Here is a 26,367-nt window from a genome sequence, read left to right as displayed (position 1 = left end):
TTGAAAATTGAAAAATAAAACATAGAACGTGATATATGGGTTCCTGAAAAAGAACTAAAGAATGTATGTCAGAATCTTGGGAGTTCAACCCCAAATTTTGTAAAAACAAGTGACTGCGGCAAAAAGAAAACCTATGGCCCATTAAAGTTTTTTTCCCTTATGCGTGTAAATGGCTTTAAGGTTTGGTGTGTATGTAAATAAAACGGGTTACTTAGTGCCCATTACTGTGCTCGTTGCTGCAATTCCTGAAAAAACGTGTGCCTGGAGCCTTGGGCTCGATCGGGACCCTGGGCGAGCTGCGGCTGAGGAAGAGGTCGGGGTCGGAGGCCAGGCCTGGCGCGCGGCCTCCGACCAGCGAGGGCGCTGTGGCAGCGGGCTATCGGGCCCAACGCGACTCCCCGAGTGCCCGGGGATGGGCATGGAGATGGGGATCGGGATGGGGGCGGGGCGGAGGCGGAGGCGGTGGCGGCCGCGCGGGAGGAGGCGGAGCCTCGGGGCCAGCGTGACCGCCGGGTGTAGCTCCCCGCCCAGCTCGGCACTTGAGGCTTCGCAGCTTGGCTGTCTTCTTCCCGCGCCGAGGCACCTACGCCGGTTTCCCGAAGCAGCCCCCATGGCCCCGTCCCGGCTGCAGCTCGGCATCCGCACGGCCTACGCGGCGGTGGGCTGTGTGATGGGCCTCTCCGCCTTCCTCGTCTGGACCTTCGTTTTCCCCCAGCCCGGGACCGCCGCTATGGGGGGCCTCGCAGGTACCCGGCGGGGAGGTTGGAGGGGGAGGGGGGCGGGCCGGGAATGGGGACCCCTCCTCGGCCTGACGCTTTTCGCTCCCCCCCCCCTCCCCCAGCCTCCTGTACCTGGGCAGAAACCTCCCCCTCTCGCCCCCCAGGAAGGATGGAGGTCATCTTCCTCCGCTCCTCTGAGGCACCCGGGACCCCTGGGGCATCATGGGAGGGTTATTTGCATACATCTGCATAGCTGTCCAGGCTCGCGTCCTGATCCTTGAGATCTCGCTCGGCTGCCTCCTCCAGCACTTGGATGAGCCGGACCCCGCCCAGTGCAGCAGGTCGCTGGCTTTTGCCAGCTCCCCGTTGTAGGCTTCACCTTAACGGCCGATCGCTCTTATCTAGCCGGGGTACCTGACGCCGCGAGGGCTGCCGGCCCCTCTCAGGCTCCTGGCGTTCTCCTCTTGGGGCCTTGGGCAGGGACAGGAAGCTGTCAAAGTGGGGCCAATCCTTTCTGGATTTAGAAATGTCCACCTGGATGGAGCCCAGGGCCTGCGGCTTGTCAGTTCAGTATTGCCCAAGATTAAGTAGGGAGCCTTTCGTGGACGCCGGGGTGGCACCGTGCTGCCCTGCCCCAGGAGCTCTGGTCAGCTCTGTTGATCTTGCTCATTGAGGTGGTATAGAAGAGGGGTAGGGGAGTGGTGCCCTGAGGTGGAAGAAAATCGGAGGCCCGACGTATCCCCAACTCAGTGTGGGATGTTGGGCAGCCCACTTCACCATTGTGTCTGTTTCCTCATCCATAAAAGGATAGCACCACGCATTTTGTCTTACTGGAGGATAAAATAAGATTATCTATTATTTGAACAAAGAAAAAGCAAAATGTGAAGGTGCTATAATAACTTTGATTATGAATACTGATACTCAGCTGGAGAGCTCTGAATATCCATGGGACCTGCCACTTGATGCAAAAGAGTTTGCAAAGGAGAATCTGCTGTAGGGTGATGAGATCTAAGGGAAGGAAACCAGTCTCTAGCCATAGAGCAAGATCTCTTAGGTATATCCGCCTCATCCTTTTAAAAAGGGAATGATACAGACCAGAAGCTAAAATATATTTAGCGGAAAGACCTTAAGCAAGTCACTTAACTTCTCTAGGCCTTAGGTTTTTCATTTTTAAAATGAAGGAATTAGACTAGATGATGTCTGATGTTCCTTCTTATGATATAATTCTAATACCCATACTTTAAAATTTTTATATTTTAGTATCTGCAGAAAAGAGCCTCTAGTTTGTACCTTATGCCCAAGTCACAAAAGGCCCTAGGAAATACTTTGATTCTCCCAGAAGATGAGCCTCTTGGACTATAAAATCCACCTTAATGTCATAGGTGTTTGCTAGTATATCTAGTGACTCATGATTGGGCACTGAGAGAAGAAGCTGCTTCTTGATAGTATTTGCATCCCATTATCCCTCCTTGCTTCTTAGATGTTAGAACCTTAAAGATGAGGGTAACCTCTGGGTCATCTTTTGAACAAAAGAAAATACATAGCTAGATCACATGGCTTCTGACCACTTGTCCACAAGATGCTGAGTCATAAGAGAGAAGCTCCAGCTTTGTTTCTCCTCCCTCCCCAGGGGCATCTGTCCAGTGGTGCTGGCATGTGAAGCTGTCTGGGCATGATACCAGAGAGCAAATGAAGGAGGCATGCCCTGTCGGGGCGTAGTAGTGGAAGGAGTCAGCTCCTGAGCTAGGTGGCATTGACCAAAAAGGGTACAGCAGGGGTGAAGGGTCAGGCTCCATTTTGGGGGGCCTGCTTCAAACCTCTAGGTATCAAGTTCTCTTCCCTAACATTAAAAAAAAAAGAATAAAAATTTACAAATGATCCTTTGGATCTAATGTATTGGGGACTGGACTTGGCTCTACCATGTGGCTCTGGGTCACATCTTCCCCACCCGGGGTGCCAGAGGGCAGTGGTTCTGGGAGAATATGATGTGCCAGGCTTGTTGCTGGGGTTCTATTTTGATGCCCATATATGGTTTTCTGATGGGTCAGATCTGTCTTGAGTTATGTTTGCTAATTAATGCTTCCCATTGATCAACCTATTTTTTGTCTTTGATAATTTGATAGAGTTGCCATGTTTTTCCTTACACAGCTTTTCTGTACATATGTATATTCCTAGGATGGGCATTTCTGTCTGTGATGCAGTAGGTGCTTCTGTGGAAGTTTTCTCACTCAGGTGAAGTGCAGCATTTTGGGAGGGGGAGATACTGATGTTTTCTGTCCCTTATGTCGACTTCTTGCCTCTTTTATACTTCCACAATGCCCCTTTAAGAAATGAGTATTGGGAAGGCTGCAGAGGAGGTGGGTGTCATCTTTTTTCTTTTTTCCCCCTTTTTTATGTGAGTTCATGTCCCATGAACTCCATGGTCAGCATCTCTGTTAGTCCCTTACTTAGCAATTTCAAGTTCCAAAAAATGCCGAGTCATGGGGGAGCACCTCTCATGTCCTCCCAGGCTCTCTACAGTCGGCTAGAAAACTTGGAGTTGACTGAATTCCTCATTTGGAATCATGTCCTTTGTGAATCCCTTCTGACCATAAAGGAGAGTGTCCGTGAAATGGTGGCCCACTGAAACCTGAATAATGTTCTTTTCATGAAACAGTGTTGATGGCATGGTAGAGAAATGCCAAGTCTAAGTCTAGTCTGAGTTTTAGTTATAATATTCTTATAGTTCCACTTCCCTGGCCTTATCTGCATCTAGTGCCTCTTGCTGACAGTAGAAGGGGACTTACTTGTGGCCTTGGCAACTGACTGACATAATGACTAGAACTCTCCCTCAGGTGTGAAACTTCCTTCTCTAAAGGTACTGAAACTCTATGGGAATCTGGATGGCTCTGCCAAGAGCTTGCAGCTGGCCTACCCTCTTTTCCTCTGTATTTTAAAATTATTTTTTATTATGAGCAAATGTCAACAGACATGAACATTTCACTATGCAAAGAAGAACAAAAATGTGAATTGTATATGGAACTTCTGTCACGTAAATTAAAAAAAATTATGTGTGGTTTGTTGTTTGGTATAGTTCAAGCTTAATATGGTAATTTCAGCACCACCCTGCTTGTTTGTCTCCTTCTGAACTTCCTTCTGTTTTCTTCTATTTGTTTTTTTAAATGATTCATCGACTTTTCTTTTTTGTCAGTATCACTACTTTTCCACTCTTTCCACTACCTCCCAACACAAAGGAAAATAAAAGCCCTCCCTTGGCACAAATTCACCCCTTTCTGTGGAAATGCATGTCTCATTTAGCACCTCAATTTCATCCCATCTCTTTTATATCAGTCTTCTGGAATCAAGATTGGCTGTTGAATTGATCAGAGGGCTTAAGTCTTTCACAGCTGTTTTTCTTTACAATGTTGTAGTTACTGTATAAATTTTTCTTTCCCCACGTCTTTGATGGCTACAGAACCCTGGGGCCTTAATCACATTCAGAGTACTGTTGCTAAGCAACTGGCACTGCCTGGCACAGAATGATCCTATTGTGTTGGCCACTGACATCCTAGGGAAAATGCCTCCCCAGGCCCTGAAGGACAGGTTCAGAGAAAGGTGGTGGCAATGTGTGTGGGCATGGACCCAGCTTGCTTTCCCAAATTCAAACCCTAGGGGTCTCTCTAGGAGTTCCTCCATCAGGTATTGAAGAGGAGCCCTGTAAGATATGTGACCTGAACTGTTCAGACCTGTCTTTTATAATCATTGAGAGAGGCTTATTTGACAGAATGCAGTCGGGAAATTTAGTGAGAGCTTTCCCTGAAATGAAAGAGGGAGACAGAAATATAGAAACAGAGAGGGATAGAGAGAGGGAGGAGAGAGAAGAGAGACAGAGATAGAGCTAGAGAGAGCTAGAGAAAGAGCAAGACAAGAGCAAGCTCTTAAGGGGAGCAAGGATTTCTGGTTTTTGTCCCACACGTGTTGTGATGGTCAATAGTAAGGCCCTTAGAGGAGCAGGTACTGGTGTCAGGAGTGGTTTTCCTGTTTGGGAACAAAGCACTGGTAGAAGTACCTGAAGGGAAGGGAGCAGGGAAGGGCTTAGAAAAGGAAGAAGGTATGAGGTCCCAAGGGAGCTGGGGCAGAAAAGGGAAAACCACTTAGCCATATAGCTACCGGGTCTCCTAATCAGCTTTATCTCCAGGGCTTTTATTTCCTCTTTTCGAGATAGGGAGGCTAAAGGGGCTTGTGTCCACTTCAGGTAGTGGGAGTTGTCTTGACAACTGCTCCCCTTCAAGAATACCTCCTGCCCATACAGGGCTACCTATGGATCTGTAGTCTTCAGCTTCCTATAAGGAGGGCCAGGCTGACACTGTGCCCCTTCTCCAGGTGTTCTGGCGCTCTGGACTCTGACGACACACGTGATGTACATACAGGATTACTGGCGCACCTGGCTCAAGGGCCTTCGATGCTTCCTCCTTGTGGGCATCTTCTTCTCCACTGTCTCCATCACCGCATTCTGCACCTTCCTTGTCCTGGCCATCACTAGGCATCACGGTGAGGGCCTGGAGTCCGGGAGGGTATGCAGGTGGAGTGAAATGGGTATAGGGGAGAGGTCAAACAGGAGGAACACTGTAAGACCAGACTCAAGACAAACCATGTGTCAAAAGCAGTAGTCTGTGGTAGCTATTGACCAGGCAAAAACTGAATTAAGAGAATTGACAAGTTTGTCATGAGCCTAGAACACGTTCCACTCTCCTGAGATTATTGGGGTATGGTTGTTCTGCAGTATACTAATGCACACTTATATACTGCTTTAAGGGTTTGTTCCCTTGAAGCAATCCTGTGCTAGAAAACGAGGTTTGGGATAAATATAACGTAGGGTGCCTCATGCATGATAACCCCAGACTTAAGGATAAAGAGCTATGACTGACCAGTTTCAAATCCATTTTCTAGAAGCCCTGATCATCTTTACCACCCCAGCCTCTGTGTCACATTGTGTCCCTACCCTCTTTGTCTAGACCAGAAAATAATCATCAGATTTGGGTCTTCCTGTTGAGTTGATTCTAAGACATAAAGGGTATCATGCAGCAGGATCTGGGGAGCGGTTGTCTTTTGCCCTGTATACAATGGCTTCCTTTTTCTTGAATGTTACAGACATGGTAGCCTTATGAGACAGGACCTGGAGTCATCTTTGGGTCTTTTATAACCACCGTTTCCTTGCTTCCTGCAGGCTTGACAGACCCCACCAGCTATTACCTTTCCTGTGTGTGGAGCTTCATCTCCTTCAAATGGTCCTTCTTGCTCAGCATATATGCCCACCGCTACCGAGCTGACTTTGCTGACATCAGCATCCTTAGTGACTTCTGACCTTGACTACTTAGCCTCCCTAGTGGGGTGGTTCTTAGTGACTGGACTCAACCTCTGAGAAGCAGAGTTGTTCGTTCTGTGCTCCTTTCGTTAAGGGGCTCAGGAACCATGGCAGAGGATATGCTGATGGTGGTGGTTGGGGGGAAAGGGGCAAGGGTGAGGGTCTCCTAGGACTTTTCCTCACGATATGAGCCTTATTTCTTTTTTAAGGTCCCTGGTGTGGGAAAGGCCTTGCCACCCTGTTTCCTGGCCTGTCTAGGGAGGGAATGCTTTGTACTTTTTCATATGGATCTATTTTCTTATAATAAGGTAAGCCCTTTTTAAGTGGGGAATGAAGCAATAGGGTTAGAAGAAGAAATCTCTGCACTGGTGTTGGGGGCAAAATGGTGGCATAGGAAAACATTTTTATTGGTAGGGCCAGGAGATGGGTGGTGAGAGAGAGGTAGTTGAGATTGCTTCTATGACCAAGCTTGAAAAAGCCCTCTCTTGTTACTTTTTATAAGGGCAGGATTGGGCCTGAAGAAGATTTTGTCAATGAAGCTATGAGGGGTCCTGAGAGGAGACTTCTCAGCTTCCCCCATTCCCTGTCCCCAAGAAGAGGCTGCATTTGACTTTACTCTTTCCCTTGGGGAGTGGAGAAAAGGGCTGTTTCCCTCCTTTTTAGCCTCCCATAAGGTTTTCCCCTCTCCAGGGACCTTGGGATTAGGCAGTAATCCTGCAGCCCAGAGCTCTTGGGAAACCCTCTCTTGGGAAACCTGAATTAGGCACAGATGTATTGGCAAATGCTAGGGAAAGATGACCCTAGAAGAGATTTGGGAAGAGGGCAGGATAGTTCAGGCTGGGAGGGATGTTTCTTCCACGTCAAACCACATGTGCACATACTACCTTACACCCTCATCTATTCCCCATCCAGTCCTACCTAGGCCACTTTCCTGGGGTTGACATTGGGGCAGGGGAGGACGCAGTGTTGCAGGAGAGAGAGGCTTTGGACACTTCATTGGGGCTAGACCCCTAAGTTGGAATTCTCCCCGTAGCCTACCACAGGTCCCCTGCTTTCTTTCCTTCCCCTAGCGCTTTTATCTTTTTTCCCTGCTTCTGGACAAAATATCTGCTTTCCAATGCTATGCCCTGCTCCAGGGGCCCTTACTAAGCTCTAAGGGTCTGCTGTTACATTTTTATATCATATTGACATTGTGCATGCTTCAGTTTTTAGCTCTTTCCTCCCCACTCCTCAAACTAGTTCTTGTGCCCACCCCAACCTCAGTCATACTTCCATGTCACTGTCACTTGAACAAAAATACAACAAACAGCTGCTTTATCACTAAATGGCCTCTGGGTGTCACTTGTGTGTTGGAGAGCTCCAAAGGGGACTTGAGGGTAATACAGAATTAAGGAACTGCAGCTCTCTTCCCTCAAAGGACAGAGGCATGGGAGTCATCAGAGGCTGGGGGCTTATCCTTATCCCCTCATAGATCCTTATCTGTTGCCAAGTAGAGGGAAAATCAGGCAGGGATATTTGTGGATTTGGACATTAAGTAGCTAGGTGGTACAGTGAATAGAGCATTGGATCTCGAGTCGGGAAGACCGGAGTTCAGATTCTGCTTCATACACCTCCTAGGCGCGTGACTCTGAGTAACTCACTTCACTTCTCCCTCATTTGTAAAATGGGGATAATAACACCACCTTCCTCTCAGGTCAGTTGCGAGAATAAAATGAGATAATATTTGTAAAGTACTTTGTAAACCTTAAAATGCTATATAAATGCTAGTTATTAGCAGAAGGGGAAGGGAACAAGCATTTATTAAGCACTTATGTATCAAGCACTGTGTTGAGCACTTAACAGATATTAATCTCATCTGATCCTCACAATTCTGTGAGGTAGATGCTGCTATTATCCCTATTTTACAGATGAGGACATTAGGTCAGACAGAGGTTAACTGACTTGCCCAGGGTCACACTGCTAGTATCTGAGGCTGGGTTTTAACTCAGGTCTTCCTGACTCTGGGCCAGTGCTCCATGGAGCTGCCTATATTATATGATGATAATATAGATTATTGTATATATTATCAACATACTTTATTCTAGACTTATATATTATTAAATTTTAATATATCATTATTAGGATCAAGGTAGCCTGGGCTGTCATGGTGTCCATTATTTGTTCTTCATTCCCAAGGGGCCAGAAAAAGAAGGGGATAGGAAGAAAGAACTAGGGCTTTTCAGCTTCTGGGGTAGAGGAAGGATCTCTGCCTCACCTTCTTCCCTCTCCAGCAGGGTTATGTGCAGTTAGGAACAATATGCACCAGAACTAACCTTGTGACTTATTTCCCCCACCTACCCACCCACCAGGCTGGGTGCCTCACAGGGATTAGGCCCATGGTAACTGGCAGCATTTAATTTCTTTACTCTAATGCATTGAGCTTCCAAGAGTCACTACCTTACTGGTTTTTTCTTTGTACTTCAGGCACATAATAAGCACATAAATAATCAGCCGTTCCCTAACACTATACTCTATGGAATAATGTCTGGTAAAACATGTACAAAATATAGGGGAAACGGTAATGTCTCTAGATTATGGAGAGTCTCTCTTTCTCTGGCCCAGTGGACCAATTGCTGGTTTTTGGAAATAGAGGTTCTGGGTTCAAATCCTCGTTCTGCCACTTATTACTTGTGTGACATTGGGAAAGTCATTTAACCTCTGAGCTTCTGTTTCCTCACCTGTAAAATGAAGGGGCTAGGTGAAGATACCTTCCACCTGTGGGTCCAAAAGAGCTGACAGGACTCCTTTCAGAAAGATGGGCTGGCACTGGCATCCACAGATTGGTGGAGAGTGGGAGTGGAAGTGGAAGGGAGGTACTGGTTAAGCAAAGATTGGAACCAACCTGGGTATTTCCAGAAAGGCAAGTATGAATGAAGAACAAGGGCAAGAATTGCCACAACACCTCCAGATTCTCTCTCTTCTTCTGTGTTGTCTGACCTAGATCTCTACTCCCATGTACATATTCACACTTGTGAGAATATGCACTTATGCACTTTACATGCATATCGTGCACACATTTAAACCAATTCACCACTAGGAGGTCCTTGTCTGATGCAGTTTTAAAGCAAATAAACATTTATTCAGATTTTTCTTTTTCTTTCTTTTTTTCTTAAACAAAAACATGCACATACACAGGAGTTTTGTGGAGGAGACATACATGCGCACACACAAATACTTCTGGCCCCAAGCTGGAGCTAGGAAGCCCCTGTGCTGATGTCCCCAGGAGCAGCCCTTCTCACTGGCCCACATCTTCCCCTTACCTCCTTCCCTTTAGCTAAGGGAGTTCTATGTGGGGACAGGGAATGCAAGCCTTAAGATGGGAAAGCTAAGGCTCCCTCTAAGTTATGTTGTATCCCAGAGAGAAGATAAGGAAGTTGGCACCATCTGCATGGGGGAGAGGGACAGCTTGCTCACCCTCCAGGATACTGAGATGGTCGAATCACGGTATACACAGTGCAGGCACTGAAGATGGGGGTGGGGTGGAGAATTGTCTAACTAGCAACTCTTACCAGATTGTGCTATGTCCTAGTGCCTGGCAAGGGCATCCCTGAAAGCCCAGTAAGTTTAGGGTAGAAAGGGGGGGGAATAGAGAGATGACAGGATATCTAATCATGCACAGGGAGGAAGAGACCTCAGGAGGCCTCACAATGGACCTGTCTTCTCGAGCTCAACAAGGATTGAGATTTCACATTTCCATACAGACCTTGAGGCTGTGTGGCAGAGGGGCTGGGGCTTCTGGGGTGGAGACAGTGGTTAGGGGGTGGACATGGGAACCAAGGCTCTTGTCAGATTCCTGGAGAAAAGTGGTCTCCTGTGGACCAGAGGTCCTAGTAGGCCATGCTCCAGAGGGCTAGAGGAATCTGCCTTGGAGAGGTCCAGGGGTGGGGCAGTAGCTGAGCACCACTCCCTTATCTCTCTAACTTAGTTCCTTTCTGGAAACTTTTACCTGTTCCCCTCCCTAGGGCTTGGGGATCCTCCTAAGTTCTCTGGGGTGACTGTCAAGGGAGGAGCAGGGTTGGCAGGCATCAAACCAGGACCCTTAGAATCTGAAGCCTCAAGGACTAGACACAGTGGCCATTGATTAGAAGATCTAGGTCTGAAGGGCCGGACTGGATGGTGGATTGGTTTGTCCTGAAGTCTTAGAGATTCATAGGCTCCTCCTCTTCCTCCATCAGCTGCTCTGAGGGCCTGGTTTGGGAGGGAGAAGAGAGGCAGAAATTGGCTAGAGTTGGAGAATTCAGAGAGGGAAGGCTGAGGTGAATGGAAGTTTCTGCCATCTCTGGTTAGGAATCTAACCAGATTAGATTACTGAGGCACTGAGAACAGAAGGAGAAAAGCTGGCAAAGGTTAGGAATGACAGGGTCTGGGTGTACTTGAGAGAAGACTGGAGGGCTGTGAATAATACAGTGACTCCAAAGTTCAAACTAAAGAGGTTTTTTTTTTGGTGGTACAGAGTAGGGGAGTTACCTCTTTTCTGCCAGGATGCCCACAGAGAGTGAGGCCAATGCTGACACTGTCTCCACTTCTTCTGTGTCAGCCATTGCCACCGAGGGGACCCAAGAGTCTGGACTGGAGGCCAACCATTGCATTGAACCCCAATACTTACCTGAAATAAGAGGCTGAGTAAGATTCAGGATTTATTCAACACAACATGATCATGAGTATGGAAACACCCTCAGGGGGGATGGGTGTCTTGAGTTCAGCAGAAAATGTCTGTAGGTTCAGACACTGACATAGGCTAGTCCTCAGACCACTCTTTCCTCTCCTTAATCCCCACATGTGCACCCATTTTGAACTGCTTCCCATCTCCCAGATAAGATCTGTAATGGAAGCAAACCTAAGAAACTACAAAGAAAAGCCTGGGCATAGGTTTAGGGGCTGACAGAGCAGCAAATACCAGTGCGGAAGTTGTAATGGAGAAGGGATTAGTTCTTAATACAGAAGTGACAATGTGACCAGGGTCAGCCTGACGGATTCAAAGGGGCTCCCATGGCTTTTCCAGCTTTGTAAGGTTTGTGTTCTTGCCCTGCTTCAGGCCTGGGACTCATTAGGTAAATCTGTCCAGGATATGCTTTCCCAAAGCCCCTTGTACTGCAACTGAGAAGGCTGCCCTGTTACCCTATCCCCAACCTTTTCTAGGACTCTCTAAAAACAGCAGTGGGTCAGCTTGTAGACTTCAATACCATAGTTCATATTTTGGAAATATGTTGGGGAGGTGGATTGGTCTTTAACTCCAGAATTCACACATTCTACACACTTGAAATCCCAGGAACATTTATACATCAATTCCCAAATCAGGCAGGACCTAGGACTTTGGTTAACAGGTCTAAGCTCTGGCTAATTGACAGGAAAGCTTCCCCTTAGTCCTAATTTGAGGGAATGAGTAGACCATATCATTATTTTTGCATAGTCTTGGGGGAGTCCTATACTGTGTTCCATTGTCTAGTACCTACAGCCCTAGCAATGCTCCCATTGAATGGTTCCCTGTATGAAAAAGTTCGCTTTATGCTCTCTTGGACCGTTTTAGAGGACTGTCCTATTATCCCTTTACTCACTGTGCACCCGGATCACAGCTTCCAGGGATCGAATAGCATTTAAGTTGGGTTTTTGTTTCCAGCTCTCCTCAGAGAGGGGATCCACCTATAGGAAATGTACATACCAATCACCTACAGTGCCCAGATACCTTGCCCTCCCCCATAACTAGGGACTCCTGGTTTCTTGGCCTTGGCCTGGATTGCAGGTGCAGTCCCCTTCAGATTCCAGTTATCCCCAGTTATTTACCATAAGAACCTGTCTTCTGCCCCAGTTCAGTGTGGAGAAGTGTCTCACCTTGTTACCTAGCAGGGCAGTCACACAGGCTTCAGAGGCATCACAAATGGCGGTGAGATCATGGCCACCCTCTAAGGCCAAAACTACTGCTCCTCCTGCCAAGCTCATCAGTTGCTGTGTCATGTACCCAAAACCTGGGATGGGAATGGATGGGGAAATGGAAGCAGAGGCTTCTGCCTCACTCTCTTCTCTGGTTATTACTGCCACTGCCTTGGACCTTTGTTCTCTAGGATGTCTCCCATCTACAAATGTCCCCTAAGGCCAAGCTGGCTCCCCCAACTTTGTGACTAGGTCTCCTAAGGGCTTCCAGTTCAACTTGGGAGACACATCCTTGGGAGATGGCTTTATTGCTGACTTGTTTTAAGTGCTAGATTGTGTCCTGAATCCCTAGGGATTTGGGCAATGCCTAGTATTCAGTTTTACAGGATAGACAAGATGAATTGTGGGGTGCTAGAAGGACTTGGCCTTAAAATTTCCTCAAATTCATCATGCCTCATAGGCACAAGCCGACCAAGGCCACATCCCTTCTCCCACCTCCCACTTTTTATGTTTCAGTTTCAGATGAACAGAATCTCTTCTTCCCAGTCTAGAAGTCAGTCACCCCATAAGCATCTTCTTACACTTGGCAGAGACATGGTAGCCTCCCAGAGGTGGAGGATGGCCATCTGCAGCATCAAACCCAGCTGACACCAGGACCAGGTCAGGAGAGAATTCTCGGGCGATAGGCATCACAACTGTTCTGTGGGGGCACATCATAATTTCAGAGGCCATTTGGGGAAGGGTGATCTTGGGGTGCAAAAGGGGACATTACTGAGGCAAGGGGCAACCTGGAACCTCAGAACCTGGTTAAATTTGGCCCAAGTGACAAGGACCATGGACCCTGAGAAAATCAGGACTGGCACCCATCATCCCTGGACTCAGTATGGAGAAGATTCTGCCAAGTAAGAAAAAAGTCCAGTTTTTGAGGGTCTGTTTTCCCTCCCACTGGCAGGTTGTCCAAATATGCCTCTCTCCCTTCACTAAGCCTGGCCTACCCTATTCTTTAACAGATTTTTTTTTTTATTTAGGCATTCCTGGAGCCTTTTATAAAGTGCTAAATTATCCAGTCTTAAATATCTTTTTTTTTTTTTTGCTTTTTGGAGGGCAATTGGGGTTAAGTGACTTGCCCAAAGTCACATGGCTAGTTTTTGTGTTAAGTGTCTGAGGCCAGATTTGAACTCGGGTCCTCCTGACTCCAGGGCCAGTGCTCTATTCACTGTGCCACCTAGCCACCCCAAGTCTTAAATATCTTATACTTCCATCAAGGGACTATAAAATTCCTCCTCAAAGCTCATTTCCTTCACAAACCCTTTTCTGATTAACCCTACCAACCTCTAAGAGATAGCTCTTAATTTCCATGTGAGGAAACTGAGGCTGAAAGAGGTTAATTGACTTTCTCAGGGAAATTCTCTGAGGGAGAATTTGAATTTGGGCCTCCTGACTCCAGATGTAGCACTCCATCCTTTGGGTCGCCCAGCTGTCTCTATACAGTGATTGCTCAGTAGACAACTGATTGCCTGTCTAACCTGGAATAGATGGAGGAAGAGGTAGGGTAGGAGGTCTGTTTCAACCTGTCTTATTTTATTACTCCAAATCCCTCAGAAGTCCTGTCACTCTGAATACTTACCTGAAGGCTGCTAGGTATTCAGGGTCTCCCATGGGTGGGTCAAGACCTCCAGCCCAGGCAACATTGATGTTGAAGCCTTCTCCGTTACCAGCCCCTACCTACAGCAATACAGGGAGGAGAAAGATAAAAGAAATCAAAGACTCTCAGTGTTGGAAAGAACTTGAGAGACCATCTAGTTTAATTCTCTTAGAGAAGAAAACTAAGGTTAATTAGTGGCAGAGTTGGGACTAGAACTCAGGTCCTCTGGTTTTCAGTCGAAGCTCCTGCCAAGCAATTCATGTTGAATTATAGACTTAAAGCAAAGGACCAGTGCTCTCATCCACCACCTCAAGAAAGGAAATATCAAACTCAGTGCCACCTCTGACTCCTCACTCTCACTCTTCATATCCCATCAATTGCCAATTTCTGTCATTTCTGTCTTACTAACATCTCTTGTTAACATACCCCTTTTTCTCCTGAAACTGCCACTACCCTCTTCCAGGCCCTAATCACCTCATGCCTGGACTGTTGCAATAGGCTGCTGGCCGGTCTCCCTGCCTCATCCCAGTCCATCCTCCAATCAAGTGCCAAAGTGACCTTCTTCAAGTACAGGTCTGACTAGATTGCCCCACACCCCCACTCCACTTGATAAACTCCACTGGCTCCCTATTTAACTTCAGGATCTAACATAAAGTCCTGTTTGATTTTTTAGAGCCCTTCATAGTCTGGTCCCTTCCTATCTTTCCAGTATTCTCACTTAAATCCTCCATTCTTCACACAAGGTACTCCATCTCATGACTCTCCATATTTTCACTAGCTGTCCCCCATGCCTGAACTCTCTCCTTCCTCCTCTCCACCTCCTGGCTTCTTTAATTCCCTTCAAGTCTATGTTAAAGTCTCATCTTCTGGGAGAAATATTTCCTGGTCCTTATTTCCTTAGTGCCTTCCCTCTGTTATTTTCTCCCATGTATCCCATCTGTATCTTGTTTGCACACAGTTGTTTTCATATTGTTTGCACCATTAGTCTGTACACTCCTTGGGAGCAGGGAGTGTTTTTTGCCTTTCTTGTATCCTCAGTGCTTAGTATAGTGCCTAGTACGTAGCAGGCACTTAATAAATTATTTTTGACTTGTCACCTACTTGGTTAAGAACCAGAAGAGTAAATAGTAGTTAAGGATGGAGTGTACTTTTTTTCCTCTGCTGACATTGCCTGCCTCTATGCCTAGTTTTATGAAATCCCCCTGTATTGAAGAGTGGCAGGTAAACCGAACATCTTTACTACACTAGGGCAGCAGCTTATGATTTAAAGAAATCCTGGAGAAAGCTAGGTGGTGCAGTAGATAGAGCATTGGCCCTGGACTTAAGAGGACCTGAGTTCAAATCAGATATTTATTAGCTATGTAACCCTGGGCAAGTCACTTACCCCCTATTGTGTGTGTGGGGGCGGCCAGGTAGCACAGCGAGTAAGAGCACCGGCTCCAGTGTCAGAACGACCTGGAGATCGAATCCCGGGCTCAGACACTTAGCACCCACCCAGAAACACCTGGCCGTGTAACCTTGAGCAAGTTACTTAACCCCAATTGCTTAGGGGTGGCCAGGTGGCTCAGCGAGTAAGAGTACCGGCTCCAGTGTTGGGATGACCTGGAGATCGAATCCCGGGCTCAGACACTCAGCACCACACCCAGAAATAACTGGCCGTGTAACCTTGAGCAAGTTACTTAACCCTGATTGCTTAATAAAAAAAAAAAAAAGAAATCCTGAAGGGATGACATGAAGTGTGGTGGCAAGAACACTGGACTTGATGTCAGATGATCTGGATTTGAGTCCTGACTCTACTACTATGTGATTTTGGGCAAATCACATATTTGGGCTACAGTTTCCTCAAATGTAAAATGAAAAGATTGGAATAGACATTCTCTAAGGTCCCTCCTGGTGCTAACATCCTAAGTAATTTGTTTTGTGTGATGAAGTCTGATGATAGAAATAAACATCTTCTAATTTGTCAAATTTTAAATTCTGATTTTTGCATATTGAATTTTCTTAAAAAGTTGAACATTTTCATATTATACTGTGGCAGGAGCCAGTGACATAGACCTGTTCTTTCTCCTCAAACAGCTCTCCATATTAGGAAGATAACCCAATGACACCATTTCCTTAGTGATGAACCTGGGGAGGGAGCAGCCCAAGCAGTACAGATAAACATTTGAGGAATTAGTATCAGACAGTAGAGAGGGAATGAAATCCCAGGTACATCTGAGAAAAGAATGCCCCTGATTCAAAGATGGTGGTGTTATATATTCAGTTTCCAATAGCTGCCAACTAATAACCTCTAAACTTTCTCTTTCTTACCCACCCTGCCCCCAACACCCACCAGATGGCTACTTCTCATCCTTCTCATCCTTTATCGAAAAAAATCAAGGAATCCACTGTGGGCTCCTTCTGACCCTTCTAAACCTTTTTGCACCATTCCTCACTCTTCTCCTTTGCTCTAGTCTCTGAGGAAGAGACTTGCTAAGGCCAACCACACTACTGCCTTTGATCCCACCCATTCTGTTCTTCTCTGAGGTTGCCCCTTTTATCAGTCTCTTTCCTTCAGTTCTTCCTTATCCACTGGCACTTTCTTCCTAAGTTTTCTCCATGCTTAAAAGACTTTCACTTGACCCTGTTATGCCCTTGAGCTATGGTCCTATATATCTTCCCTTCCTTTCACCTGTTCTTTAAACTTAGCCATTTCTAATGTTATCTAATCTCTAATATTATCTAATGTTATCTAAGGTTATCACTGTCCCTTGGTCCACCCAGTTTCACAACCCCAGAATTATCTTTCACTGTTTCCTTTCCCTTACTCTCCATATCCAATCAGTTGACAAGACTGGATGATTCTTCCTCTTCTGCTTACACAGCCTCTCTTGTATCTGTCTCTTCTCCACTCAGATTACTATTACCCTAGTTCAGGCTCTCATCACATCTTGCCTCGACTGTTGCAATAATCTTCTAATTGGTGTCCATTGTCTCTGCCTTCTGTAATCCATCTTCCATACAACTGCTAAAATAACAAATCTAAAACACAGATCTGACCATGTCATTCTGTGGCTCCTACAAAAGACAAACTCTTCAACCTTGCATTTGAAGCCCTTCATCATCTTGTTTCCATTTACCTTCCCATACTTATTTCCAATTACTCCATTTCATATATGACACATTCCAATCAGACTGGATAACTAGATGTTTCTTGAACTCAACATTTAATTTCCCACTTCTGTGTCTCTGCAGACAGACATGTCTCTGCTGGGAATATATTCTCTTCTCCCTGATACCTCTTAGAATCCCTAGCTTCCTTCAAGGTTTAGCTTAGATGCCAACTCCTAATCAAAACTCTTCCTCTAATTCCCACATCTGTGCTCTCTCCTACCTCAAATTATCTTGCATTTATTTGTGCATATGCTGAATCTTCTGATTCAAAAAACAGCTTGAAGGCAGGAATGTTTCATTTTTGTCATTAGCAGCCCTTGTTCAGTAGATTCAGTTGTATCTGACTTTCCACGACTCCATTTGGGTTTTTTTGGCAAAGATACTAGAGTGGGTTGCCATTTCCTTCTCCAGTTCATTTTACAGATGAGGGAACTGAGACAAACAGGGTAAAGTGACTTGCCAAGGGTCATATAGCTAGTAAGTGTCTGAGGCTGGATTTGAGCACAGGTCTTCCTGACTTCAGGCTTGACGCTCTGACCACCGTGCTACCTTGGTGCCTTAATATTCCTAGCAGCTTTCATATAGTAGGCACTTATCAAATGTTTGTTGAATTAGACTAAAGGCAACTATTGTACTGAGGGAAGCTCAACATACCTGAGATAAAGTCATACCTGGGTTTTGGCTGAGACTAGGTATAAACATGTAAAGCATGGAGAGCCTACCCCAGACTGGTCCCTCCTTCTTAACCTCTTGTATCCTTTTTCAATGTTTTTCTGCACTGCTTGGGCTGCCCCTGCCCTAGTCTCTCAGATCTAAAGAAAGAGGGTCATTGACATATCTTTCTACCTCAGAAAACCCTTTAAGAATACAGGCACAAGAGATAGCAATTTCTTGGTACTTAGAAAGACTCAGCCCAAAGGCTTCTACAGCTTTCTCGAGTCCAGCTCCCTAGCAGGGTAATTCTCTATCCTGCTACTCCAAGGGAGGTGTGTGGAAAAGGAGTCATTTGTTTGGATTTTCTCCCTTTTTCTCTTTCCTAATCAGTTTATTCTCATCCTTCCATCTAACTGATAGGGCTAGAGTCCTAAGAACTATAGTTAAGGACAAGGAAGCTGCCTATAGGAAGATGAATCATCCTGTGTCCACTCCTTTTTGTCAATATCGATAAGCCAATAGATGGGAGGAGAGGGAAGGACTCCAAATGTTACCTCATCAACAGCCCCACTTCCTGGAAAGAAATTGCCATCATCGTGTCGATGTAGAGAGATGTAGAGCACACTGGGGTCCTCATAGAAGGTTTGCTGAGTTCCGTTGCCATGGTGAACATCCTGTTTTTGGTGAGATGAGAATAAGTGAGGTAGGGGAAGACCTAGGAGCTAAATAATAGAATGGAGTACAGCCTTGAACAGAGGAACTGTATAACTGGGCCAGCAATTTCTATGTGACCATCAGAACATGCCCCTCACTCAAGGCCATGTTATATAAATGGCTGCTCAATATATCAATGTGGAAAAAGCACAAAGGCCCAGGTACAGAGACAGGGGAAGAAAAGAAACAGTAGTTTCACTGGCAGAAGCCCCCTTCTACTTTAAATCCTAACCCCACACCACTGCACACTGAAAGCAGCTAGCCTATAAAAACCAGCCACTTGGAGGCTCTGGTGCTGATGACCCGATTCTGACTGTTATTTTTTTGTTTGTTTGTTTTTAAGCAACTGGGGTTAAGTAACTTGCTCAAAGTTACACGGCCAGGTGTTTCTGGGTGGGTGCTAAGTGTCTGAGCCCAGATTCGATCCCCAGGTCATCCTGACACTGGGGCTGGTGCTCTTACTCGCTGTGCTACCTGGCTGCCCTGATTCTGACTGTTTTTGTCTGCTTAAGCAAAGCAAGTCACTGTTCTGTGAAATATTGTTGGGTGTCATAATTAGGATGTTCCCAGGTCCTGTGACCCAGGGAAATCCTCACCTGAAGCACCAGAATCCCATTCTCTAATATCCAGGTCTCTTAGTTGGGAAACTGTCTAGTTAGGTTTGGGTCTAAAGAATAGTGTTTGTCTATGGGCATCCAGCAAAGTCAGGAGCCCTGGGGAAGGTTCCGTTAGTCAATGTCAGCTCTGATGAGGATTTGGACTGGTCATCTTCCTACAGATGGCTGCCCTTAACCCTTCCACTAACCCTGGGCTCTGTCAGTCCTTGTCTAGAAGTAGAATTCAGGACTACCCTTCATCTCAAGTATCCGGGGGGACCTCTGGCAAAGAAGTCAATACCACGTTCTGGCTCTGCTGCCTAGTATCTAGGTGACCATTGGCAATTCTTTTAGCCTCTCTGAGTCTCACTTCCCTCATCTGTAATGTAGGAGTAAGAGTATTAGTGCTACATACTTCCTGCGGTTGCTATGAAGAAAGCACTTTGAAACCAGAAAACTCTCTATTCTTATCAACACACCTGGAGGAAGACAAGGGAGAAACATTTGGTAGGCAAAGAATGTTGACCTAAGTCAGGAAACTAGGGCTTTATCACCAGAGATTGATCAATCCTGGGTAAGTCATTATATGGGCATCAATTTGACTCTAAAATCTCCTTTCCTTTTTTAAAATTCTTTTTCCAGTGCTGGAGTGAAGGATCTATGATGAGATCCTAGAAAAGAGAGAGTTTAAGCTCTGATGAGGGAGATATAAAAGACACACGAAATAGGCTTTAGAGGAACAACCCTCTGCTTAACATTGGTGAACATTCACTGCTCCTGCTGTTATTTACTTGCTATAACAGCGGCCATCACAACACGAGAATGGTAGGAGTTGGGATGGTGGTGGTATAACCCTCATGAGGAGTGGGGCAACTAAGTGAATATTGTTCTGAGAAGGGGTCCATGACACAAAGAAGCATAAGTACTCCTGGATTCAGACTATAGATATCATAGGATAAGGAGTCTATGTTTTATAAATATATTCATTCTAAACTTTAAAATATTTTTGTTTTCCCTGTAAGTTTCTAAGAAAGGTTTCTACTAAAAAATTTTGCCTTTTTTCAACTTAAGTAAAGGAGGTGAAATAAAGATAGTGGAGTGCTCTTTAAAAGCCAGTTGTAAGGGTGTAGTGATAGTGGCTAAGGGAAGAATGAACATGGAAAAAGGTCTGGTTACCAGTCGTTTGTTTGCCTCCAGCTTTCTTTAGCCACAACATCTTGGGGTCACAAGCCTAGCTACATAAGTAGATTAAGAGGGTTCATTCTCTTAGGGCTGTAGCCAGTGAGCACAGGCTAGGGCTGCTGCAGTCAGCTCAGGTGTGGGGCCTTTCCCAGTTCAGGAGCTGTGTCCAGAGGGAGGCAAGAGACTTACCCAATCCACAATGAGGATCTTGCTAACCTTCCCCTGCTGCTGTAGCTGCCGGCTTGCGATGGCCACTGAGTTGAAGAAGCAAAACCCCCTGGGAGGAGGAAAGTATTCCTACAGTTTAATCTCTCTTTGGTTCCCACCCTCAGTGTGGCACACTCATGGCTCACCCATATGTCTCTTCTAAGGGAGATCAACCTAGGGCTTCTCTGGGAACTTTCTTATCCTTCCCCCTCCCAAGGCTTCCCACACCCAGGCCTTACATGGCAGTTGAATGGTCTGCATGATGTCCAGGGGGCCGCACTACTGCAAAACCATTCTGGGGACAGAAGAAGGTAAGTGTTAGCATTACCCAACCAGACTTCTGTCTCACCCCTTCCCTAACAGCCTTACACAACCTACCTTTCTCTTGTACAAACTGGTCCTAAAGCCCAGGCTCCTGGTTGCTCTCCTTGTGAGAGTTGATGCTTTTCTTTTGCCTGCCCTGATTAGGTCAGGAATGACCACAGTATCCCCAATCTTGCTTTTCTCCCCAATGCACCACTTACATCCTCACTATAAACTGTGCTTACCATGATTTAGTCTGGATGTTAACACTTTACCATCTATCAATCAGTACGCATTTATTAAACATTTACTATGTGCCAAGCACATTGTATAAGAACCTGGGATATAAAATAAAAAAAAAAAAACAGGACAGGCTCTTCCTTCAACAAGCTTCTAGATTGTGTTGGTTGTCTGATTTTACTTTGTCACTTTAATTATTTTCCTAAGTCAGTAGGTCTGTCTTGCCTTCTCAGTGCTTAGAGATCTGTGAAGGTGCCCTTTTATGGCACTGTGGAGAAGCAGGATGAGAGTTAGGCCAGGTAGGCAGCTTCCTCAAGCACAAAAGTATACTGGGCACAGGGAAGAGTGGAGAGTACAGCAAAGCACACTTTATTTAAATACATTTACATATCTTAATATCCCTAAATCTCATCATATGGCACAAATGTATGTATGGGTGTGTGTGCAGTGATATCACATATTTTGTAACCCAACACTTGTTTGGGTTCTGGTGCCCAGCAAAAGGTCACATATGGAAAAAGAGCTCTTAAAGAATTTATAGCATTTCAGGGCTGCATATGACCTTAGAGAGATGACCTGGTCCAGTCCCACTCATTTTACAGACAAAGGAACTGAGGCCAAGATTGAAACATGCCCAGAAAGGGCTAAGCTGTTTACTCAGCTAGTTAATGGCTATATTTTGGATGGCTGAGATAAGGACCCCCTTAGAGATGACTGGACTTCGTAGTCCACAGTTCTGAGTTCTGCTCCCTACCAAATGATAGGTGTCCTAGGGTTCAAACCCAATCTTGGATCTGCCTGCCCCCTGTCTCTACCCCAGTCCTCCTCACAAGACCATGATAGATTATAGGGCAGGTGCTGAATCTGAATTCCTAAGACACCCTAATCCTGCTTTCCACCCTTCCCTAGCCCTCTCCTACTTTCATGTCCTACCTTTAATTCTCGAGCAGCCACCTTGAAGGCAAGGTCAGTTACACTTCCAGCAGCCCAGCGGGCTGCATTGGAGGAGTGCAGTTCATTCCAGATTGTATCTGTGTCTACCTGTAGGGGCCAGAGTCACAGCCAATGTCACCTAGAGTTCTACAGTTAGTGCAGTGGCCTAAGGGCAGCCCACAAGACAGGGATCGAAGCAGGCAGTAGGATGGGCAGTGCCCACTCCATGGCAAGAATGCCAGAGGTCAGAGATCTGCCCCTCAAGGCTGAAGAAAGGTCAGCGCCTTGCATTTCTCAGAGGCTGGGCCTGTTGAGGCCCTCAAATCCCATTGTGCTCTTCCTTTCCCATCTTTAAGTCAGTGGAATTAGTTCCAGATTGACTGGCATATACTGCCATCGACATCATCCCTGCCTCCCCATTCAGGTAAAGGGACATGGCATTACCTGGGTGGAGCTCAGGGTTTTAGTCAAGCTGGGGGTTTAAACCCCAGCTGACCCTGCTCAGGCCCTTTGGGATGGTCCAAGCTGGAGGGGCCGTCTGCACCACTGTCTTCCACTCAGGGCCCTAGCCTGGGCTGGGAGGCCTCCCTCAACCGAGCCCCAGGGCCATGGTTCCGCTCCCCTCAAAGGCTAGGGAGGAGCCAGGAAGAAATGGTAGGGAGGTGGGGCGAGGTGGACCAAGAGAGACAAGGAAGGCAGAGAGAGTCACAAGAAGCTGGAGAGAGAAAGAGAGAGAGAGAGAGAAAGACAGAGGTAAAGGGAGAAGGGAAGAGAAAACAGAAGTAACAACAGTTGGAAAAACCAGAAAGTGGCAGGAAATAGGAAGTTTTAAACAGGGTAGCTGCTCCCAAGTGGCCCTACCACCACCATCTGCAGCTTTCTGCTCTCCTTCCCGTACCTAAACACTGGCCCTGGATTTTATAATTTCATAATCCCAGCTCAAATCATAGCCAAGTCCACCAGGGCATTCAGTCCTCCCACTCCATCTACTTTTGGTTGGTACCTTCTTTGTTCTGAGGCAAAGGAGGCTAACTGGTGGGCCACAGTATATGAGATATGGACATCCAGCATGGGAGGAACCCATAATGTGGGAGCAAAGAAGGATCCCAGGGATACAGTGAAGGCCTGCTCTCTGGAAGTGGAGCTACTAGTTGTCATCACTACTTTCTAACCCATGCCTGAAAGGTTCTACTTGTCCGATACTTTCAAGTAGCCTGGTGGATGAAGTCTAATGAACAATTATACTTCATGGTAGGGGCAAGCGGCACACAGAGCCCTTGCACAAGGGAGTGACTGATGTCCCGAATCCAGATCTTGGCCCTGCTTCTCAGGCCCAAGGCTCATTTGCTCAGCTATGATTTACATGTCTCTCATGTGCCAGACGGTGTGCTCAGTGGTATGAAGGATACAAAAGAATCAAAGACAAGGTTGTTGTCCTCCCTGGCTTTATGATCTATAGTCAGTAGCAGGGCAGGAGAAGGGGCTGGGAATCAGTAAGAGCTGGCCCTAGGAAGTTCTTTCTGGCACTAGGGAATACAGAAAGGGAACAGGAGGCTAGCAGAACAGGAACACTGCCAGCAGGTAACATGCCCACTCAGTGGGCTACAAGGGAGCACTTACCCCAACCCCACCACAGGGCAGCATCACAAACATCCTCTGAGCCAGGATCCCTGCAGGGAGAGTGGGTACATGGAGAATTTTATGGCACACAAGTGCTCTACCCAATGGCAAAGAAGGGATGGGGCAAAGGTAATGAATGGAAAAACAACACAGGAGAAAGGACAGAATGGAGATGGCTGGGGCAAGCATGGGCATGAGCATGGACAAGGAGCATAGTCTGGGACATCAAAGCTACAGTGACAGGTTGAAGAAAGGTAGCAGAAAGCCAGGGTGAAGAGCAGATCAGAGGCTGGGCTAAACTGAACAGTTGTGGGGATGTAAGGGGGTGGGTTTAGGGCAGGAGGCAGCATGGAGGGAACAAGAAGGGGGAAAGACCAGAGCTGGGGATGGTGAGAAAGCTTGGGGACGCTACAGGACCAGGTAAGTGGGCATGGTTTCCTACCTGCAAGCTTTCCATTGTCCAATTTGAGTCGGCTGAGTGGGTTGGTGCCATAGAGCAGCACATGTCGTTCATCGTGGACTGACTGTAGCTCCTCCAATGAGGCCTTCCTGCCTCGGAGACACTGGGCAGAGAGAAGCTGTCATAGCCCAACTGAACTCCTCATTGCTGTGGCTCTGCCCTCCTTAGCTTCCTCCTCATTCTCCATACTCTATCTTCACTCCGCTTCCTTCCCACACCCCCTCCCCAACCCCCTCATCCCCTTACCTCACATTGGCTCCGTAGCCCCCGTTCCTGTAGCCTTGACCAAATGCTCTGGATTCTGCCTGCATGTTCAGGATGGTTGCTGTTGTCCCCACAGGAGCACTGGTGTTTGAGCATCACTGAATCATACACCAACCCTGCCAAGGAGTCAGGCAATAAGATACTGTTTGTGTGGGGACATTTCTCCATAGAACTATCGCTATGTCCAGTACTCTCAGATAACAGTATACAGCTCAACAGCCAACTGCCTGGTCAAAGTTCAAATTCCCTTTACAGGGCCTAATATATCTCCCCGCCAACATTCTCAAATACCGCCATGTTCATCCTGGTACAGCCCTCACGACTACACACAGCTGCAACCAGTGGTACCCTGATAGCCTCCCAGGTAACCCACATGACCATAGCCCAACACCTGCTCACACTGTCTGAGTACTTGTCCCAACAAGCTCCTTATACATGCCACAACCACCCTGACATAGACTGACACCTCTAACACAACCCAGTGTATCTCATGTACATGCACATATCACACCCAAACACATCCATCACAGACATACATCAGTCATGCAAATTAGCATATATCTATGTGGCCAGGGCATAAGTGAAATTAAATAATAGCTTCACAGGATGATCCTCACATTGAATGTCATAATTCTAAAGGGGCTTAAAGATTAGAATCTGGGAATCCTAAATGGCTGTTTGGTAATGGCTCAGTGGCTAGAGGGCTAGGCCTGGAATCAGGAAGACCTGAGTCTGGCCTCAGACATTTACTACCTGTGTGAACATGGTCAAGTCACTTAGCTTGTGGAGAAGGAAATGGCAAACCACTCAAGTATCTTTGATGAGAAAACCCCATGGATATTACTGGTGTGCAATGGCCCACAGGGTCACGAAGAGTTGGGTATGGCTGAACAATATCTCACAGTTCAATAGCAAATAAAATTCTCTCTCTCTCTCTAAGCATAGTCTCTCCCCCTTTATATAACTATCACTGTACCAGGACTTGAGGTGGAGTAATAAAGCACTCAGATCGTTCCCCATTATTTTCCTGACCACCATCCCTGAGGAAGAGTCAGGGAGAGCAAAAGACAGAGGGGGAGTGAGAAGGAGAGAAGATAGGAAAGAATAAGAGAAAAAAGAAAGGAAGGGGTAAAGGAAAGAGCAGCAGAGAACGTAAGCCAAGATCTACTGTGACCATTTTTGGATAGTTCTAAATTATTCAGAAAATGGAGGATGAAATGAAGACCTCCTAAGGTAGTGAGCTAGCTCAGGCTTAGCTACCTTGTCTATACTTTGTTCTATCTCTTCCTCTTGTCACTATGACTAGAGTCCCCTTTGGCTAGCATACCTCCTTCTGAACCTCCTGCCTCTCAGAATTTCTAATTCAAAGCATGGCTCAGGAGCTACCTACTACATGGGACTTTCCAGATCCCCCCAATTAGTGAGTGCTATCTGTGCTTTGAAATCACTTTGTATTTTCTGGTATCTGTTTTGTATTTAAAGGGCAGCTGGGTGGTACAGTAGATAGAATGCTGGGCCTGCAGACACTTACTAGCTTTGTGACCCTGGGCAAGTCACTTAACCTGTTTGCCTCAGTTGCCTCATCTGTAAAATGCTTTAGAGAAGAAAATGGCAAGCCCCTCCAGTCTCTTTGCCAAGAAAATCCCAAAAGGGGTCATGAAAAGTAGGAAACAACAATATTTTGTATTTACTTATCTGTATTTATACTATATGCCCCCAGGGAAATGTAATTTCTTGACTTCATCAGCACCTTGTACACTTAATAAATACACTTAATAAATACTGAGCTGACCATCTTGTTTTCTCAACCACATCCCCTGTAGCCTGGTGCAGATAAGTTTCTGGAGGGATCTGAGTCTGCTTCCAGACAGAGAGAAAATGGTACAGTAACAGGTCTGAAAGAAAAGAGCTGCCTTATGCCCAGGCTTCTTTTCTTCTGGCTTGCTGGGCACCCTTGTTGGAGGAGTGGGGGAGCAGGTACATATTTCCTTCTCAGTTCTGCCTATTCAAATCCTGTTCCTCTCAAGTGGTGCTTTCTCTGTGAAGTCACCTCTGACCCCACTCCTCCCTGCCAGCCTACACAAGGGTTCTCTCCATCTGCAAAATATTGTTCAAACAGCACACTGGATATATCTTTCTCTCCATCCATCAGACACTGCACTGTTTCACTGATTTCCATACATAAAAGTGTCCCTTTCCTTCTGGTAGATTTTAAGCTTCTTGATGGCTTTTCACTTTTGTTTTCCCAGTGCCAATGGCCATGTACATAAAAGGTCTTTAAAAGATACTTTTGTTGTTGAAATTAAATATATAAGGATACTTCAGAGAATGTGGAGTGGATAGGAAAAGAGAAAACTTGTGTTCTCAGGTATCTCCCAGAGCTTGAGGGAAAAAGGTAGCTGGGAAGGGAAAGGATCCTAGATACA

The 26,367-nt window shown here is 46.3% G+C and overlaps 2 protein-coding genes across 5 annotated transcripts in view; one reads left to right on the top strand and one right to left on the bottom strand.

The window, feature by feature from the left end:
- Positions 1–436: 436 nt before the first annotated feature.
- Positions 437–9,187, top strand: SLC48A1 (solute carrier family 48 member 1). Its single transcript, XM_069092682.1, has 3 exons — positions 437–746; positions 5,082–5,249; positions 5,926–9,187. The coding sequence occupies exons 1-3, from the start codon at positions 437–439 to the stop codon at positions 6,060–6,062; spliced, it is 615 nt and encodes a 204-aa protein (XP_068948783.1). The 3' UTR covers positions 6,063–9,187.
- HDAC7 (histone deacetylase 7) overlaps positions 9,155–26,367 on the bottom strand; it is a 60,304-nt gene continuing 43,091 nt past the window's right edge. For all 4 annotated transcript variants that reach the window (XM_069092679.1, XM_069092676.1, XM_069092678.1 and 1 more), the window contains 13 exons: positions 23,924–24,057; positions 23,660–23,780; positions 23,218–23,267; positions 21,598–21,705; positions 20,361–20,416; positions 20,104–20,191; positions 17,977–18,096; positions 13,598–13,695; positions 12,552–12,670; positions 11,932–12,065; positions 11,658–11,742; positions 10,570–10,708; positions 9,155–10,290 (listed from right to left, as the gene is read on the bottom strand). In XM_069092679.1, coding sequence (XP_068948780.1) covers positions 10,242–10,290; positions 10,570–10,708; positions 11,658–11,742; positions 11,932–12,065; positions 12,552–12,670; positions 13,598–13,695; positions 17,977–18,096; positions 20,104–20,191; positions 20,361–20,416; positions 21,598–21,705; positions 23,218–23,267; positions 23,660–23,780; positions 23,924–24,057 — 1,301 coding nt within the window. In that variant the 3' untranslated portion in view covers positions 9,155–10,241. The remainder of the gene's footprint in view (positions 10,291–10,569; positions 10,709–11,657; positions 11,743–11,931; positions 12,066–12,551; positions 12,671–13,597; positions 13,696–17,976; positions 18,097–20,103; positions 20,192–20,360; positions 20,417–21,597; positions 21,706–23,217; positions 23,268–23,659; positions 23,781–23,923; positions 24,058–26,367) is intronic.

This window comes from Petaurus breviceps, unplaced genomic scaffold, assembly GCF_028583685.1.
Source record: "Petaurus breviceps papuanus isolate PSGF00001 unplaced genomic scaffold, PetGlider_PUasm1.0 191, whole genome shotgun sequence".
Classification (NCBI taxonomy): Eukaryota; Metazoa; Chordata; class Mammalia; order Diprotodontia; family Petauridae; genus Petaurus; species Petaurus breviceps.
The sequence above is the reverse complement of the archived record's forward strand: the minus strand, read 5'-3'. Positions and strand labels throughout refer to the sequence as shown.

Bases quoted from the DNA above. Each gene is read 5' to 3' on its own strand.
- SLC48A1 (XM_069092682.1), top strand. From the start codon at position 437: ATGGGGGCGGGGCGGAGGCGGAGGCGGTGGCGGCCGCGCGGGAGGAGG. The intron at 747-5,081 runs GTACCCGGCGGG...CCCCTTCTCCAG, and splicing joins CGCTATGGGGGGCCTCGCAG to GTGTTCTGGCGCTCTGGACT. The intron at 5,250-5,925 runs GTGAGGGCCTGG...TGCTTCCTGCAG, and splicing joins GGCCATCACTAGGCATCACG to GCTTGACAGACCCCACCAGC.